This window comes from Pongo pygmaeus, chromosome 15, assembly GCF_028885625.2.
Source record: "Pongo pygmaeus isolate AG05252 chromosome 15, NHGRI_mPonPyg2-v2.0_pri, whole genome shotgun sequence".
Taxonomy (NCBI): Eukaryota; Metazoa; Chordata; class Mammalia; order Primates; family Hominidae; genus Pongo; species Pongo pygmaeus.
The window spans coordinates 72,403,794-72,420,499 of NC_072388.2; the positions used below are offsets into that span (position 1 = coordinate 72,403,794).

Consider the following 16,706-nt stretch of genomic DNA (forward strand, 5'->3'; position numbering starts at 1 on the left):
AGAACAAGACTAGACTCGTAGATTTAAAAAGTCACCTAAGCTGTTTCTTTCCTAGACAAATGGGATTCTAGTTTGGGTTTTATTTTATTTTGTTTTATTATTTTTTGAGACAGAGTCTCATTCTGTCATCCAGGCTGGAACGCTGTGGCGCAATCTCGGCTCACTGCAAACTCTGCCCCCTGGGTTCAAGCTATTCTCCTGCCTCAGCCCACCTAGTAGCTGGGATTACAGGTGTATACCACCACACTCAGCTAATTTTTTTGTATTTTTAATAGAGATGAGGTTTCATCATGTTGGCCAGGATGGTTTCAAACTCCTGGGCTCATGTGATTCACCCACCTTGGCCTCTCAAAGTGCTGGTATTACAGGCATAAGCCACGGTGCCCAGCCCTAATTTGGGTTTCAGAGGGCAATTTGTACCATTTGGAAAAGATGCTGGATCCTTCAATATTACTGCTTTAGAAAGATTTGGAACTCTGACCCATATTTAGTACATGACCTTTCTGGGGCCTGGAAAAATACGCTTTGTCATCTAATGTGATGTCAATTTTCTTTAACCTTCCATGTAAATAGTGCACATTAAGACATGAGGTCTACTGTTAAATAATTTTTGTTTATAAACATAGTAACAACAAGATTTTACAGTATCAATTAAAAAGACCCAACGTGACCAGGTCCACTGCTTCCTGCATCTTGAAGTAAGACAAGTGTTCAGCTTAGAGATGAGCACCTTTCCTTCCAGAGGGAGAAGACATGATGGGAGAAGAAAATGTTCTCTCTGAGAATTTACCCAGATGAAGAGCTGAGTAGTCGGATCTAAATGGTCCCACAGCAATCCTTTTCTCGCGGGAGGTGCGTAGATCTTTGACAAGTGATGAACGAACTTTGCTTCGTGTGGTTAGGCCTGGGACTGAACTTTGTAACCAGGGATTTGGTGCGCGGGGCTTCACAGGCTGCAGAGAAACATGAAAACATGAGTGCATATGCCAAACATGTCTCATGTGAGCGACAGAGCCCAAGTGAAGGCTTCTTTGGCTATAGTGTGTCTCCTTTTTTTTTTTTTTTTTGAGACGGAGTCCCACTCTGTTGCCCAGGCTGGAGTTCAGTGGCACAATCTCGGCTTACTGCAATCTCCAACTCCCGGGTTCAAGTGATTCTCTTGCCTCAGCCTCTGAAGCAGCTGGGATTACAGGCGCCCGCCACCACGCCCAGCTAATTTTTTTTTTTTTTTTTTGAGACGGAGTCTCGCACTCTCTCCCAGGCCGGAGGGCAGTGGCGCGATCTCAGCTCACTGCAAGCTCCACCTCCCGGGTTCACGCCATTCTCCTGCCTCAGCCTCCTGAGTAGCTGGGACTACAGGCGCCCACCACCACACCCAGCTAATTTTTTATATTTTTAGTAGAGACGAGGTTTCACCGTGTTAGCCAGGATGGTCTCGATCTCCTGACCTTGTGACCCGCCTGCCTCGGCCTTCCAAAGTGCTGGGATTACGGGGTCAGCCACTGCGCCCGGCCTTTTTTCTTTCTTTCTTTCTTTTTTTTTTTTGAGACAGAGTTTTGCTCTTGTTGCGCAGGCTGGGGTGCAAAGGTGCGATCTCAGCTCACCGCAACCTCCGCCCCCAGAGTTCAAGGGATTCTCCTGCCTCAGCCTCCCAAGTAGCTGGGATTACAGGCATGCGCCACCACACCCTGCTAATTTTGTATTTTTAGTAGACACAGGGTTTCTCCATGTTGGCCAGGCTGGTCTCGAACTCCCAACCTCAGGTGATCCGCCGGCCTCGGCCTCCCAAAGTGCTGGGATTACAGGCATGAGCCGCTGTTCCCAGCCACGCCCAGCTAATTTTTTTGTATTTTTAGTAGAGACAGGGTTTCACCATGTTGGCCAGGCTGGTCTTGAACTCGTGACCTCATGATCTGCCTGCCTCGGCCTCCCAGTGCTGAGATTACAGGCGTGAGCCACCGCGCCCAGAGATTATTCTTTAATTAATCTCAAAAGCCTAACACCAGGGGAGTCTCTCTGAGCCTACTCTGGCTTGAAAAGCTGCCCATTAAAAAATAAAAATAAAAGCCTAACACCAGAGTTTGATATATGTTCACTCACACATTTGTAGAAGGAACACAATATCTCTTATAATATTCTTTACTTCACTAATAAGTTATAATTTCAGTTATACATTATATGGCGTTATTACTAGTTAAGTAATAAAACCAATGTATTATTTATCTTGTTTTTCATTACTTAAAAAATGAATAATTGGTTGGGCACGGTGGCTCACACCTGTAATCCCAGCACTTTGGGAGGCCGAGGCAGGCAGATCACTTGAGGTCGGGAGTTCAAGACCAGCCTGGCCAACATGGTGAAACCCCATCTCTACTAAAAATACTAAAATTAGCCGGGCATGGTGCAGGTGCCTGTAATCCCAGCTACTCAGGAGGCTGAGGCAGGAGAATCGCTTGAACCAGGAGGCAGAGGTTGCAGTGAGCCAAGATTGCACCACTGTACTCTAGCCTGGGCGACAGAGCGAGACTTTGTCTCAAAATAAAAAAAAAAATTAATCAGCCGGGCACGGTGGCTCACGCTTGTAATCCCAGCACTTTGGGAGGCCGAGGTGGGCGGATCACGAGGTCAGGAGATCGAGACCACGGTGAAACCCCGTCTCTACTAAAAATACAAAAAATTAGCCGGGCATGGTCGCGGGCGCCTGTAGTCCCAGCTACTCGGAGAGGCTGAGGCAGGAGAATGGCGTGAACCCAGGAGGCGGAGCTTGCAGTGAGCCGAGATTGCGCCACTGCACTCCAGCCTGGGCGACAGACAGAGACTCCGTCTCAAAAAAAAAAAGATTAATCAATTATAATGGACCATGTTATTTTAATTTTCATTTTCAAGATTTATTCTTATATTTGTTATATTTATTTTTAATATTTTATTATGTTTTTTGAATATTGTATGTGAAATAAAAAATGAAGTCATGATACAAAGTAAGTCTGACCTGTACATGAATGTTTGTAGAAGCTTTATTATAATCACTCAAAACTAGAAGCAACCAAGATGTCTTTCAAGAAGTGAATGAACAAACTGGTACACCTATACAATGGAACAGTATTCAGAGGTAAAAAGAAATGATGCCTGGCGCGGTGGCTCATACTTGTAATCTCAGCACTTTGGGAGGCCAAGGCAGGCAGATCACAAGGTCAGGAGTTCAAGACCAGCCTGACTAACATGGTGAAACCCTGTCTCTTCTAAAAATACAAAAATTACCTGGGCGTGGTGGTGTGTGCCTGTAATTCCACTACTCAGGGGGCTGAGGCAGGAGAATCACTTGAACCCGGCGGTCAGAGGTTGCAGTGAGCCGAGAACACACCTCTGCACTCCAGCCTGGGCAGCAGAGCAAGACTCCATCTCAAAAAAAAAAAAAAAAAAGAAAGAAAGAAAGAAAGAAAGAAATGAGATGTGAAGCCAGAAAAAGACATGCATGCATGAATCTCTTCAAATGTGTATTGCTGCCAGGAGGGTGGCTGATGCCTGTAATCCCAGCACTTTGGGAGGCCGAGGCAGGTGGATCACTTGAGGTCAGGAGTTTGAGACCAGCTTGGCCAACATGGTGAAACCCCGTCTTTACTAAAAATACAAAAATTAGCCGGGGGCGGTGGTGCACGCCTGTAATCCCAGCTACTTGGGAGGCTGAGGCACGAGAATCGCTTGAACCCAGGAGTCAGATATTGCAGTGAGGTGAGATGGTGTCACTGCACTTCAACCTGGGCGACAAAGTGAGACTGTGTCTCAAAGAAAAAAAAAGATATGTATTGCTAGGTGAAAGAAGGCAGCCTGAAAAGGCTACATACTGTATAATTCCAATTATATGACATTGTGTAAAAGACAAAACTATAGAGATAGTAAAAAAAAGGCCAGGTGTGGTGGCTAACGCCTGTAATCCCAGCACTTTGGGAGGCCGAGGCGGGTGGATCACGAGGTCAGGAGATCGAGACCATCCTGGCTAACAAGGTGAAACCCCGTCTCTACTAAAAATACAAAAACAAAATTAGCCAGGCATGGTGGCAGGCACCTGTAGTCCCAGCTACTCGGGAGGTTGAGGCAGGAGAATGGTGTGAACCCAGGAGGCGGAGCTTGCAGTGAGCCAAGATCACGCCACTGCAGTCCAGCCTGGGCAACAGAGCGAGACTCCGTCTCAAAAAAAAAAAAAAAAAATCAGTAGTTGTCCAGCTACTCGGGAGGCTGAGGTGGGAGGATCACTTGAGCAGGGGCAGTTGAGGCTGCAGTGAGCCATGATCATGCCACTGCAACTCCAGCTTAGGCAACAGGAGGAGACCCTGTCTCAAAATAAAAAACAAAAACATAACAAAAAAAGGAGAGGAAAAAAGAAAAATCAGTGGTTGACAGGTATTTGTGGGGAGGAAAGGAGGGTTGAATAAGTGAAGCACAGGCCGGGCACAGTGGCTCAAGCCTGTAATCCCAGCACTTTAGGAGGCCCAGGCAGGCAGATGACTTGAGGCCAAGAGTTTGAGACCAGCCTGGCCAACATGGTGAAACCCAGTCTCTACTAAAAATACAAAAATTAGGCAGGGCGCAGTGGCTCACACCTGTAACCCCAGCACTTTGGGAGCCTGAGGCGGGCGGATGACCTGAGGTCAGAAGTTCGAGACCAGCCCGGCCAACGTGGTGAAACTCTGTCTCTACTAAAAATACAGAAATTAACCGGGCATGGTGGCGGGCGACTGTAATCCTAGCTACTCGGGAGGCTGAGGCAGGAGAATTACTTGGACCCAGGAGGCGGAGGTTGCAATGAGCCGAGACTGCGCCACTGCACTCCAGTCTGGGCGACAGAGCCAGACGCCAGACTTCGAGACTCCATCTCAAAAAAAAAAAAAGGGAAGCACAGGAGACTTTTTAAGGTGGTGAAACTATTCTGAATATTCTGTATAATATATGATGGATACGTGACATTATTCATTTGTTAAAACCCATAGAACTTTACAGCAAGAAGAGTGAACCTTATTTTTTGAGACGGAGTTTCACTCTTGTCACCCAGGCTGGAGTGCAATGGTGCAATCTCGGCTCACCGTAACCTCCGCCTCCCAAATTAAAGCGTCTTTTAAATGCCTCAGCCACCCCAGTAGCTGAGATTACAGGCAAGCACCACCATGCCCAGTTAGTTTTTGTATTTTTAGTAGAGACGGGGTTTCACCATGTTGGCCAGGCTGGTCTCGAACTCCTGACCCTCAGGTGATCCACCCATCTCAGCCTCCCAAAGTGCTGGGATTGCAGGCATGAGGCACCCCACCCAGCCAGAGTAAACATTAATGTATGCAAATTAAAACAAAAACATTTAGGAAGTAAGGGGATCTAGGAAGGAATACGGACTGCATGTAGCAAGAGAACCAAATGTATAAAACAACTTCAGTGAAGGGAGTAGGAAAAACTTCAGAAATGTGTGGAATCTGTAAGACTAAATACAACAGGAATTGCACATAGCACTGTACTCTAGTTAATAAAATTGTTTCCCAAGGGAGTGTGGGTTAATATTTCTGATTTATGTATGGAAAATTGGAACATAAAGTATACTAATAATAATTGTAATGATTACCTGAAAGAAATATAGACAGTCTTCTAGTCATGGAAAATAAATTTTAAAACCTTCATTTTTTACATCAGGTGTTTTTTATTTGTTTGTTTGTTTTTTAGAGACCTGGTCTTACTATGTTGCCCCAGCTGCCAGAGTGCAGTAGCTAGTACCTATTCACAGGCACGATCATAGCTCACTATAACCTTGAACTCCCGGGCTCAAGTGATCCTCCTGTCTCTGGCCTCACATGTAGCTAAAACTACATGTACCATCATGCCCCAACCCTCAATTTAAATACAGATTTTTGTTGCAGATGTGATGATGAAAAATAAATACTTTCAAGCACAATTGTATATTAGGATAAAATTCTGTGTGGAAGTTACTTCATAAAGGAAATGTGAGCGTTTTTTTTTAAGATGTAATTTTAATTTTAAAGAAGAGCTTACATATTTTATTTTTAAAATGGATGATGGTAGTTATCAAACTGTTATGGCATTTAGATTCAAATGGATGCATTTAAATTCAGTTTTGAACTTAAAATATCAATATGTAAAGCGGGAATACTTACATGTTTGAAATTAAACTCTGCTTCTATTTAAAATGAAAACAATTTAGATGTCAATTTTTTTTTTTTTTTTTTTTTTTTTTGAGACGGAGTCTCATCTCTGTCACCCAGGCTGTAGTGCAGTGGCTCGATCTCGGTTCACTGCAAACTCCGCCTCTCAGGTTCAAGCGATTCTCCTGTTTCAGCCTCCCGAGTAGCTGAGATTAGAGGCATGCGCCACCATACCTGGCTAATTTTTCTTTATTTTTAGTAGAGGCGGGGTTTTACCATGTTGGCCAGGCTGGTCTCAAACTCCCGACCTCAGGTGATCCACTTGCCTCTGCCTCCCAAAGTGCTGGGATTGCAGGCGTGAGCCATCGTGCCTGGCCTCATTTTAGATGTCAATTTAATAAAGTAAAGAGGTGACATCATTTTTCAAAATTATTTTATAGGTTATATGAGCAAGCAAAAGAGTTGGAAATTCAACATCCTGGATAGCATCTGTTATGATGTATAGCAAGACTCAGTCAATTTGTTCTGTAAAAGGCCAGATAGCAGATATTTCAGGCTTTTGGGGCCAGATGGCCTATGCAAACTGTGATTTTTTTGTTTGTTTGTTTGTTACTGAGATGGAGTCTTGCACCGTTGCCCAGGTTGGAGTGCAGCGGCGCGATCTCGGCTCACTGCAACCTCTATCTCCCGCGTTCAAGCAATTCTGGTGCCTCAGCCACCTGAGTAGCTGGGATTACAGGCGCATGCCACCACGCCCGGCTAATTTTTGCATTTTTTAGTAGAGACGGGGTTTCACTATGTTGGCCAGGCTGGTCTTGAACTCCTGGCCCCAAGTGATCCGCCCGCCTCAGCCTCCCAAAGTGCTGGGATTACAGGCATGAGCCACCACACCCAGCCTAAACTTTATATTAACATCCTAAAGTTAAACATGAAAATTCTTCTATAACAAATAATCCCATTACCCAGAGGGAACTTCTGTCTTCAGTTTGGTTTATATCTTTCCGGATATTCAATTATGCAGGCAGACACACACACACACACACACACACACACACACACACACACACACCATATATGGTTTTAAATAAATTTTACATAATGTAGGCTCATGCCTGTAATCCCAGCACTTTGGAAGGCTGAGGCAGGTGGATCACCTGAGGTCAGCAGTTTGAGACCAGCTTAGCCAATATGGTGAAACCCTGTCTCTACTAAAAATAGAAAAATTGGCTGGGCATGGTGGCAGGCGCCTGTAATCCCAACTACTCAGGAGGCTGAAGCAGGAGAATTGCTTGAACCTGGGAGGTGGAGGTTGCAATGAGCCGAGATTGCACCACTGCACTCCAGCCTGGGTGACAGAGGGAAACTCTGTCTCAAAAAAGAAAAAAGAAAAGAAAATTATATATAATGTATATTGGCTGCATTTTTTAAGCAAAAAATGGGACAACATATTGTTCTATAATTTGATTTTTTAACGCATTATAGACATTTCCTTGTCATTCTTTTAAATAACTACTGATTGGTAGATATTTGAGTAATTTCCAGTTTTGAAATTATAAGCAACAAGCATCTATGTATAAATATCTTTGTACACATGGGTGAATTTTTTTTTTTTTTTTTTTTTTGGAGACAGGGTTTGGCTCTACTGCCCAGGCTGGAGTGCAGTGGTGCCATCTCAGCTCACTGCAACCTCTGCATCCCAGGCTCAAGCCATCTTCCCACCTTAGCCTCCCTAGTAGCTGGGACCACAGGTGTACATCACCATGCCTGGCTAATTTTTCTATTTAAAATCTTTCGGCTTGGCATGGCAGCTCATTCCTGTAATCCCAGCACTTTGGGAGGTCAAGGCAGTTGAATCACTTAGGGCCAGGAGTTCGAGACCAGCCTGGCCAACATAGCAAAACCCCATCTCAACTAAGAATACAAAAATTAGTTGGGCATCATGGCACATGCCTGTAATCCAAGCTACTCAGGTGAGGCACAAGAATCGCTTGAACCTGGCACGTGGAGGTTGCAGTGAGCCAAGATCACACCACTGCATTTCAGGCTAGGTGACAAAGCAAGACTCTGTCTCAAAAAAAAAAATTGCTGATTTTTCATAGCAACAGCGTCTCACCATGTTGCTCAGGCTAGTCTGGAACTCCTGAGCTCAAGCAATCCACCTGCCTCAGCCTACCAAAGTGTTGGGATTATAGGTGTTAGCCACTGCACCTGGCCAGTGAATATTTTTTAAGGATAGATTTCTAGATGTAGAATTACTACTGGGTCAAAGATATCAAAATTTTGTATTGATGAATTGTCATCTAAAAGTTTTTACCAGGGTTTCTCAACCCTGGTACTATTCACATTTGGGGCCAGATAGCCCTTTGTTATGGGGCTTCATTGTACATTGTAGAATGTTTTACAGCATCCCTAGATGCTAGTAGCACCCCCACTGTTGGACAACCAAAAATATCTCTAGATATTGCTAAATGACCCCTGGGGGTGCAAAATAGCCCCAGGTTCAGAACCACTGCCTCGGACATTTGCTTTCTTCTACTTTCCTTTTATTTCTCTTTCTCACCATCTCCCTTTCAACAACTCATGCTATCCTTCCTTCTTAAAGAAAAGACACTTAAAGGAACTTATGAGGCTGGGTGTGGTGGCTCACGCCCGTAATTCCAGCACTTTGGGAGACTGAGGCAGGTGGCTTGCCTGAGCTCAGGAGTTCAAGACCAGCTTGACCAACATGGCGAAACCCCGTCTCTAGTGAAAATACAAAAATTAGCCAGATGTGGTGGCGTGCGCCTGTAATCCCAGCTACTTGGGAGGTGGAGACAGGAGAATTGCTTGAACCCAGGAGGTGGAGATTGCAGTGAGCCGAGATCGCGCCATTGCACTCCAGCCTGGGCAACAGAGTGAGACTCTGTCTTGAAAAAAAAAAAAAGAAAGGAACTTATAATTTAGTATATATCACCCTTCCTTCCCAGTATATTTACACTTTAGATATAGATGAAGTGAAAGTGACAATGACTAATTCAAGAACAACTATCTAATGATGGGATGAATTTTGATGGGAGAGATAACTTGGGGTACTTTCCTGATAGGCTTTAAATCATACTATGTATACCTAAACATCCTGTTGGCTCTATTCATCTTCTTTTCTGTAGAAGTTTCTCTGAATAACAATGATTAGCATCTATATTCAGAATGTCAAGTTCCTGGCCGAGCGCGGTGGCTCACGCCTGTAATCCCAGCGCTTTGGGAGGCCAAGGCGGGCGGATCACGAGGTCAGGAGATCGAGACAATCCTGGCTAACACGGTGAAACCCCGTCTGTACTAAAAATAATAATAATAATAAAAAAAGAAGAATGTCAAGTTCCTTTGATTTTTTTTAAAGGGAATTCTATTGATTCAAAACAAAAAAACAGAAGAGAAAGGTAAGCAATACTTAAAAATCAAGAAAAATGAGATGAATTAGGGAAAGTAAAGCTTATTGTTTAAAAAATACTATATTTTGGCTGGGCGCAGTGGCTCACGCCTGTAATCCCAGCACTTTGGGAGGCTGAGGCGGGCAGATCACCTGAGGTCAGGAGTTTGAGACCAGCCTGGCCAACATAGGAAACGCTGTCTCTACTAAAAACACAAAAATTAGTCGGGCGTGGTAGGGGGTGCCTGTAATCCCAGCTACTCGGGAGGTTGAGGCAGGAGAATTGCTTGAATCTGGGAGGAAGAGGTTGCAGTGGGCCGAGATAGCACCACTGCACTCCAGTCTGGATGACAGAGCGCGACTCTATCTCAAAACAAACAAACAAACAAACAAACAAAAAAAGCCTATATTTTTAGCAGGGCATGGTGGCTCATGCTTGTAATCCCAGGGCAGTGTGCTAAATGCAAGATGGGATAGAAAAAGGCATAAGGAAGTCTTTTCCTTGAATTTTAGGAAGGAATATGATAAGAACATGAATTACCAGCACAATGTGTTAAACTCATGTGAAAGAGTCAAAATTCTCTTGAGATGAAGGAGATGGTAGTGCCTTTGGAGAGGAGATGGAATGTGAAATGGGCTTTAATTAGGGTTTTGACAAAAGATAATTAGGGGACAGTATGCAGAGGAAACAGCCTGAGAAAACATATAAAGGACGATATAGGTAAGCAACAGCAAACAGTCTAGCTTGTAGAAGTAGAGTTTACAGGGGTTGGGGATGATAGGCTGTAACATTATGTGACTTCAGTACCTAGCTGAGGAACTTGGATTTGCCAATGGGGCACATGGGTAGATTTTGAGTAGGGTGATGATAGGTTTGGGGCCTCAACTTGAGAAAATTAATCTTGTAGCTATCTGTGGTATAAATTGGCATGGGGGCTGATAAGGTTTGTCTCTGTGTCCCCACCCAAATCTCATGTTGAATTGTAATGTCTAATGTTGGGGGAGGGATCTGGTGGGAGGTGATTAGATCATGGGGGCAGATTTCCCCCTTGCTGCTCTCATGATGGTGGTTGAGTTCTCACAAGATCTAGTTGCTTTTGTTTGAGACGGAGTCTCGCTCTGTCGCCCAGGCTGGAGTGCAGTGGCACGATCTTGACTCACTGTGAGCTCCACCTCCTGGGTTCATGCAATTCTCCTGCCTCAGCCTCCAGAGTAGCTGGGATGACAGGGGCGTGCCACCACGCCTTGCTAATTTTTTGTATTTTTAGTAGAGATGGGGTTTCACTGTGCTAGCCAGGATGGTCTTGATCTCCTGACCTCGTGATCCATCCACCTCGGCCTCCTGAAGTGCTGGGATTACAGGCGTGAGCTTGCTTCCCCTTCACCTTCCACCACGATTTTAAGTTTCTTTAGGCCTCCCCAACCATGCTTCCTCCACAGCCTGAGGAACTGTGAGCCAATTAAACCTCTTTTCTTTATAAATTACTCAGTCTCAGGTAGTTCTTTATAGCAATGTAAGAATGGCTAATACAGGAGCAATTAATGGTAAAGAGACGGCCGGGCGCCGTGGCTCATGCCTGTAATCCCAGCACTTTGGGAGGCCGAGATGGGTGGATCACCTGAGGTCGGGAGTTCAAGACCAGCCTGACCAACATGGTGAAACCCTGTCTCTACCAAAAATACAAAAATTAGCTTTGGTGGTAGCAGGTGCCTGTAATCCCAGCTACCTGGGAGGCTGAGGCAGGAGAATCGCTTGAACCCGGGAGGTGGAGGTTGCAGTGAGCCAAGATTGGACCATTGCAACACAGAGGTTGGGGCAACACAGCAAGACCCTGTCTCAAAAAAATAAAATAAAAATAAAAAATAAAGGTAAAGAGACTAGTTGGGAGGCTATTTGTAATAAACCAGGATTTCTCTGCCTCAACACATTTTGCATCGGATAATTATTTGTTGTGGGAGGGTTGTCCTTAGTATTGTAGAATGTTTAGCAGTGTCTCTAGTGTCTATTTACTAGATGTTAGACAACCCCTCGCCCCCTATACGACATTGCCGAAGGTCCCTATGGAGACAATATCACCCCCAGTTGATAACTGTGTGTGTAATAGACCATGTGAGAAATAAAAAAGGGTGGATGTTAGACATGGGTAAGGGCAAAATCTAAAAGCCTTGGCAAGTGTTTGGATAGGTGTGCAACTGAGAAAGAGGGAGTGTTGAAAGCTCAAACAGAGAAAGGTCCTAGAGGCCATGTACTGTAGTCTAATATGCTTATCATTGCTTGAAACATTGTAAACCCCTCTTGGAAGGCAGTTTGGTAAAACCTATTAATAATCACAAAAAGTATCTTACTTTTTGACCCAGCACTTTTATTTCTGGGAGTTTATCTTAAATGATTCAAATGAAGACAAGGAATCTTTATGTACAAAGCAATTAGTTGCATGACAGACAGTGACGATGTTCTCAAAAATTACACCCTCATGCCACCACATTGCCTGTTAAATTAGAGGCCCAGATTTAAGAACCCGAGTTTAAGAGCCAGAGAAGTTGTAGCTAAAGAAACAAAATCCCAGAGGGGCATGAAGGGCGGATATCAAGAATGCAAGTAGAGAAATTCATAACTTCTTTTTCAGAGAGAGGACAATGAATTTGAGAATTTGTATTGGAGAAAGGAGGGAGAGAAGTTAGGTGGAGGAACTCCTAGATAAGGCTTCAATCAGTGAATTCATCTGCAGAGCAGAAGTTTATGCGGAACTCAAACTGCCTGGGGGCATTCCTTGAAAACAAGAATTCTGCACTTTTTGGTGGGAAGCTGCCGGTGGAACATCCTGTTCAGAAATGAGGACATCCAAGGAACACTGCAATGTGCAGAGACCAGAAGGAAAAAACAGTCAAGTAGCCATTTCTCCTGGGGAGTCTAGTAACTTGATTTTGTGCTTCTTCTTGTTTTTTGAAACGGAGTCTCACTCTGTCGCCCAGGCTGGAGTGCAATGGCACGATCTCGGCTCACTGCAACCTCCACCTCCCGAGTTCAAGCAATTCTCCTGTCTCAGCCTCCCGAGTAGCTGGGACTACAGGTGCAAACCACCACACCTGGCTAATTTTTGTAATTTTTTTATTATTATTTATTTTTATTTTTTTGAGGCGGAGTCTCGCTCTGTCGCCCAGGCTGGAGTGCAGTGGCGCCATCTTGGCTCACTGCAAGCTCTGCCTCCCGGGTTCACGCCATCCTCCTGCCTCAGCCTCCCGAGTAGCCGGGACTACAGGCGCCCACCACCACGTCCGGATAATTTTTTGTATTTTTCTTTTTTAGTAGAGACGGGGTTTCACCGTGTTAGCCAGGATGGTCCCGATCTCCTGACCTCGTGTTCCGCCCGCCTCGGCCTCCCAAAGTGCTGGGATTACAGGCGTGAGCCACCGCGCCCGGCCAATTTTTGTAATTTTAGAAGAGACGGGTTTCACCATATTGGTCAGGCTGGTCTCAAACTCCTGACCTCAAGTGATCCACACACCTCGGCCTCCGAAAGTGCTAGGATTACAGTCGTGAACCACCGCGCTTGGCCGCAACTTGATTTTTAAATTGCTCTCTGAGTGTAGATTCCTTGTTTGTTTGGCAAGAGTTCTTGCCGCTGCCGCTACAGCTTGAAGCCAAACATTTAATGAAAGCGAGCGGGAGGGGCCGAATAGAAGAATGATGGGCGTGGCCAACCCCGAGGTGGCTGGAGGCCGCGCCCCCTTCCCAGAGTGCACCGCAGCCGCTGCATTCAGGAACCGCTTTAGCCTCGGCCCCGGCCGGGCGGGGAAGACAGTCTGGTGTGGTCTGGCCATGGATGGGCTCCAGGCCAGTGCAGGGCCGTTGAGGCGCGGGCGGCCGAGGCGCCGGCGCAAGCCCCAGCCACACAGCGGGTCGGTCCTGGCCTTGCCCTTGAGGCCCAGGAAGATACGAAAGCAGCTGAGAAGTGTTGTACCCCGCATGGCAGCGCTGAGGACGCAGACGCTGCCTAGCGAGGACTCGGAGGACTCGAGGGTGGAGTCGACGGCCGACGACCTGGGGGACGCGCTACCCGGTGGGGCGGCGGTGGCGGCCGTCCCGGACGCAGCCCGGCGAGAGCCATACGGCCACCTGGGGCCCGCAGAGCTGCTGGAGGCCTCGCCCGCCGCGCGGTCTCTGCAGACCCCGCCGGCGCGCCTGGTGCCCGCTTCCGCGCCGCCCGCGCGCCTGGTGGAGGTGCCCGCCGCGCCGGCCCGGGTAGTGGAGACCTCGGCCCTGCTGTGCACCGCGCAGCACTTGGCGGCCGCCCAGTCGTCCGGGGCCCCTGCGACGGCGTCGCAGGTGGATAACACGGGTGGGGAGCCGGCCTGGGACTCCCCGCTGCGGCGCGTCTTGGCCGAGCTGAACCGCATCCCCAGCAGCCGGCGGCGAGCGGCCCGCCTCTTTGAGTGGCTCATCGCGCCCATGCCGCCAGATCACTTCTACCGGCGCCTATGGGAGCGCGAGGCGGTGCTGGTGCGGCGGCAGGACCACACCTACTACCAGGGACTTTTCTCTACCGCCGACCTGGACTCGATGCTGCGCAACGAGGAGGTGCAGTTCGGCCAGCACTTGGACGCCGCTCGCTACATCAACGGGCGACGCGAGACCCTGAACCCACCCGGCCGCGCGCTGCCCGCCGCCGCGTGGTCCCTGTACCAGGCCGGCTGCTCCCTGCGCCTCCTCTGTCCGCAGGCTTTCTCTACCACTGTGTGGCAGTTTTTGGCTGTGCTTCAAGAGCAGTTTGGAAGCATGGCAGGCTCCAACGTTTACCTCACGCCCCCTAACTCGCAGGGCTTTGCCCCCCACTACGACGACATCGAGGCCTTCGTGCTGCAGCTGGAAGGTAGGAAACTCTGGCGTGTATACCGACCCCGAGTCCCAGCCGAGGAACTGGCTCTGACATCCAGCCCCAACTTCAGTCAGGACGACCTTGGTGAGCCGGTGCTGCAGACCGTGCTGGAACCTGGAGATTTGCTGTATTTTCCTCGGGGATTCATTCACCAAGCTGAATGCCAGGATGGAGTCCACTCTCTGCACCTCACCTTGTCCACGTACCAGCGCAATACCTGGGGTGACTTCTTAGAGGCCATACTGCCTCTGGCAGTGCAGGCTGCAATGGAAGAAAATGTGGAGTTTCGGAGGGGTCTGCCCCGAGACTTCATGGATTACATGGGGGCCCAGCATTCAGATTCTAAGGATCCGCGAAGAACCGCTTTCATGGAGAAGGTGCGGGTCTTGGTTGCCCGCCTGGGACACTTTGCTCCTGTTGATGCTGTGGCCGACCAGCGAGCCAAAGACTTCATCCACGATTCTCTGCCCCCTGTTTTGACTGATAGGGAGAGGGCACTAAGTGTTTACGGGCTTCCAATTCGCTGGGAGGCTGGAGAACCTGTAAACGTGGGGGCCCAGTTGACAACAGAAACAGAAGTCCACATGCTTCAGGATGGGATAGCTCGGCTGGTGGGTGAGGGGGGCCATTTGTTTCTCTATTACACAGTGGAAAACTCCCGTGTGTATCATCTGGAAGAACCCAAGTGCTTGGAAATATACCCCCACCAAGCTGATGCCATGGAACTGTTGCTTCGTTCTTACCCAGAGTTTGTGAGAGTGGGGGATCTGCCCTGTGACAGTGTGGAGGACCAGCTTTCCTTGGCAACCATGTTGTATGATAAGGGGCTGCTGCTCACCAAGATGCCTCTAGCCCTAAATTAGTTTCTTGTTGATTGCTGGAAACAAGGCAGTAGTGATTCTCCTCTGCCACTGCTACCTTTTTTTTTTTTCTTAAACTCATGTTCTTACCTTGATAACCATCAGTGTGCTCACATTTACCTTTATCACTGCTTCAGTGTCACAAACCTCGGAAGGTCTTCTAGGAAGAACCATCTCATCTAGGTACAAAAGGAAAAGGAGAAGTTGGAGGTGGAAAAAAAACCTTGATCCGTGATCATTTCAGAGCACCAATTTCATCACCTTCAGGCTTCAGTGTACTGGGTAGCACTGACCATGTCATTCTGCTTGAGACAGACATTAGATATTTTTTGGAATTTGGATCTTTCATCTGAGTTCTTTTTCATCAGTTTGGGGGGCGGGTCGGGGTCAGTATCCTGTTTGTTATTGTTAAATTTGTATGAACCTTAGAAAAGTTATTAAAGTGCCAAAGAATGTTTCCCTTTTCTAAGGCTAGATTATTATGTGGGATGGTTCGAAGAAATGCAAGAGCGGGAGGAAGATAGGGAAAATCTATAATGGCTGAAGTGAAAAGCAACTTGGGGTGGTTGTAGCATGTAAAAGGAGCATGTTAACCTCTTAAGGAGGAGAATCTCAGGCTGGGTGCGGTGCTCAGGCCTGTAATCCCAGCACTTTGGGAGGCCGAGGCGGGTGGATCACCTGAGGTCAGCAGTTTGAGACCAGCCTGGCCAACATGGCAAAACCCCGTCTCTAGTAAGAATACAAAAATTAGCCAGGCATAGTGGCGCGTGCCTGTAATTCCAGCTATTAGGGGGGCTGAGGCAGGAGGATCACTTGAACCTGGGAGGCAGAGGTTGCAATGAGCTGAGATCATGCCACTGCACTCCAGCCTGGGCAACAGAGCGAAACTCCATCTCAAAAAAAAAAAAAAAAAAAAGAGTCTTATCTGATTGGGACCAGTTCACTAACTTTGGGGATAATTTATGCTATTTAATTATGCAACCCAATTCTAGTAGAAAAATTATTTTCTACCAGCTAGTTCAGTTTTAACAGCATGGTATGTTTTTGCTCACTGTTTGCTTACATCCATGGCTGGCACTGCTGTCATAAGGGCAGCATGTCACCTAGTTGTGCTTTCATAGACCTTAGGCAACCAACTTTTAGCAGGCTGCCCATAAAGGAAGGCTGGTGTTCAAGTTACTTTCCACTCTCATTTTTATTCTGGCAGTTGGAAGAAACTTCCCCAAATCTGACAAGTGAATATTCTCATGGTTGGTGGAAAAGTGCCTGATGTACCAGAAAGAGCACTGGACTTGGAACCAGAAGACCTGGGTTTGGGGTGGTAGCTGGTAGGCAACTGGCTGAGTGACCTGAGGCTGCTGCTACGCTCGGGCACACAGATTTTGTAAGTATATTTTGGTACAGCTTGATTTCTGCACCCTCATCA

The 16,706-nt window shown here is 47.1% G+C and overlaps 2 protein-coding genes across 7 annotated transcripts in view; one reads left to right on the plus strand and one right to left on the minus strand.

The window, feature by feature from the left end:
* Positions 1-513: 513 nt before the first annotated feature.
* HEATR4 (HEAT repeat containing 4) overlaps positions 514-16,706 on the minus strand; it is a 63,944-nt gene continuing 47,751 nt past the window's right edge. For all 3 annotated transcript variants that reach the window (XM_063651814.1, XM_054449521.2, XM_054449520.2), the window contains 2 exons: positions 15,401-15,459; positions 514-953 (listed from right to left, as the gene is read on the minus strand). In XM_063651814.1, the coding sequence (XP_063507884.1) occupies positions 717-953; positions 15,401-15,459 (296 nt within the window). In that variant the 3' untranslated portion in view covers positions 514-716. The remainder of the gene's footprint in view (positions 954-15,400; positions 15,460-16,706) is intronic.
* RIOX1 (ribosomal oxygenase 1) overlaps positions 13,256-16,706 on the plus strand; it is a 39,897-nt gene continuing 36,446 nt past the window's right edge. For all 4 annotated transcript variants that reach the window (XM_063651815.1, XM_063651818.1, XM_054449547.2 and 1 more), the window contains exons 1-2: positions 13,256-15,666; positions 16,488-16,664. In XM_063651815.1, the coding sequence (XP_063507885.1) occupies positions 13,364-15,283 (1,920 nt within the window). In that variant the 5' untranslated portion in view covers positions 13,256-13,363 and the 3' untranslated portion in view covers positions 15,284-15,666; positions 16,488-16,664. The remainder of the gene's footprint in view (positions 15,667-16,487; positions 16,665-16,706) is intronic.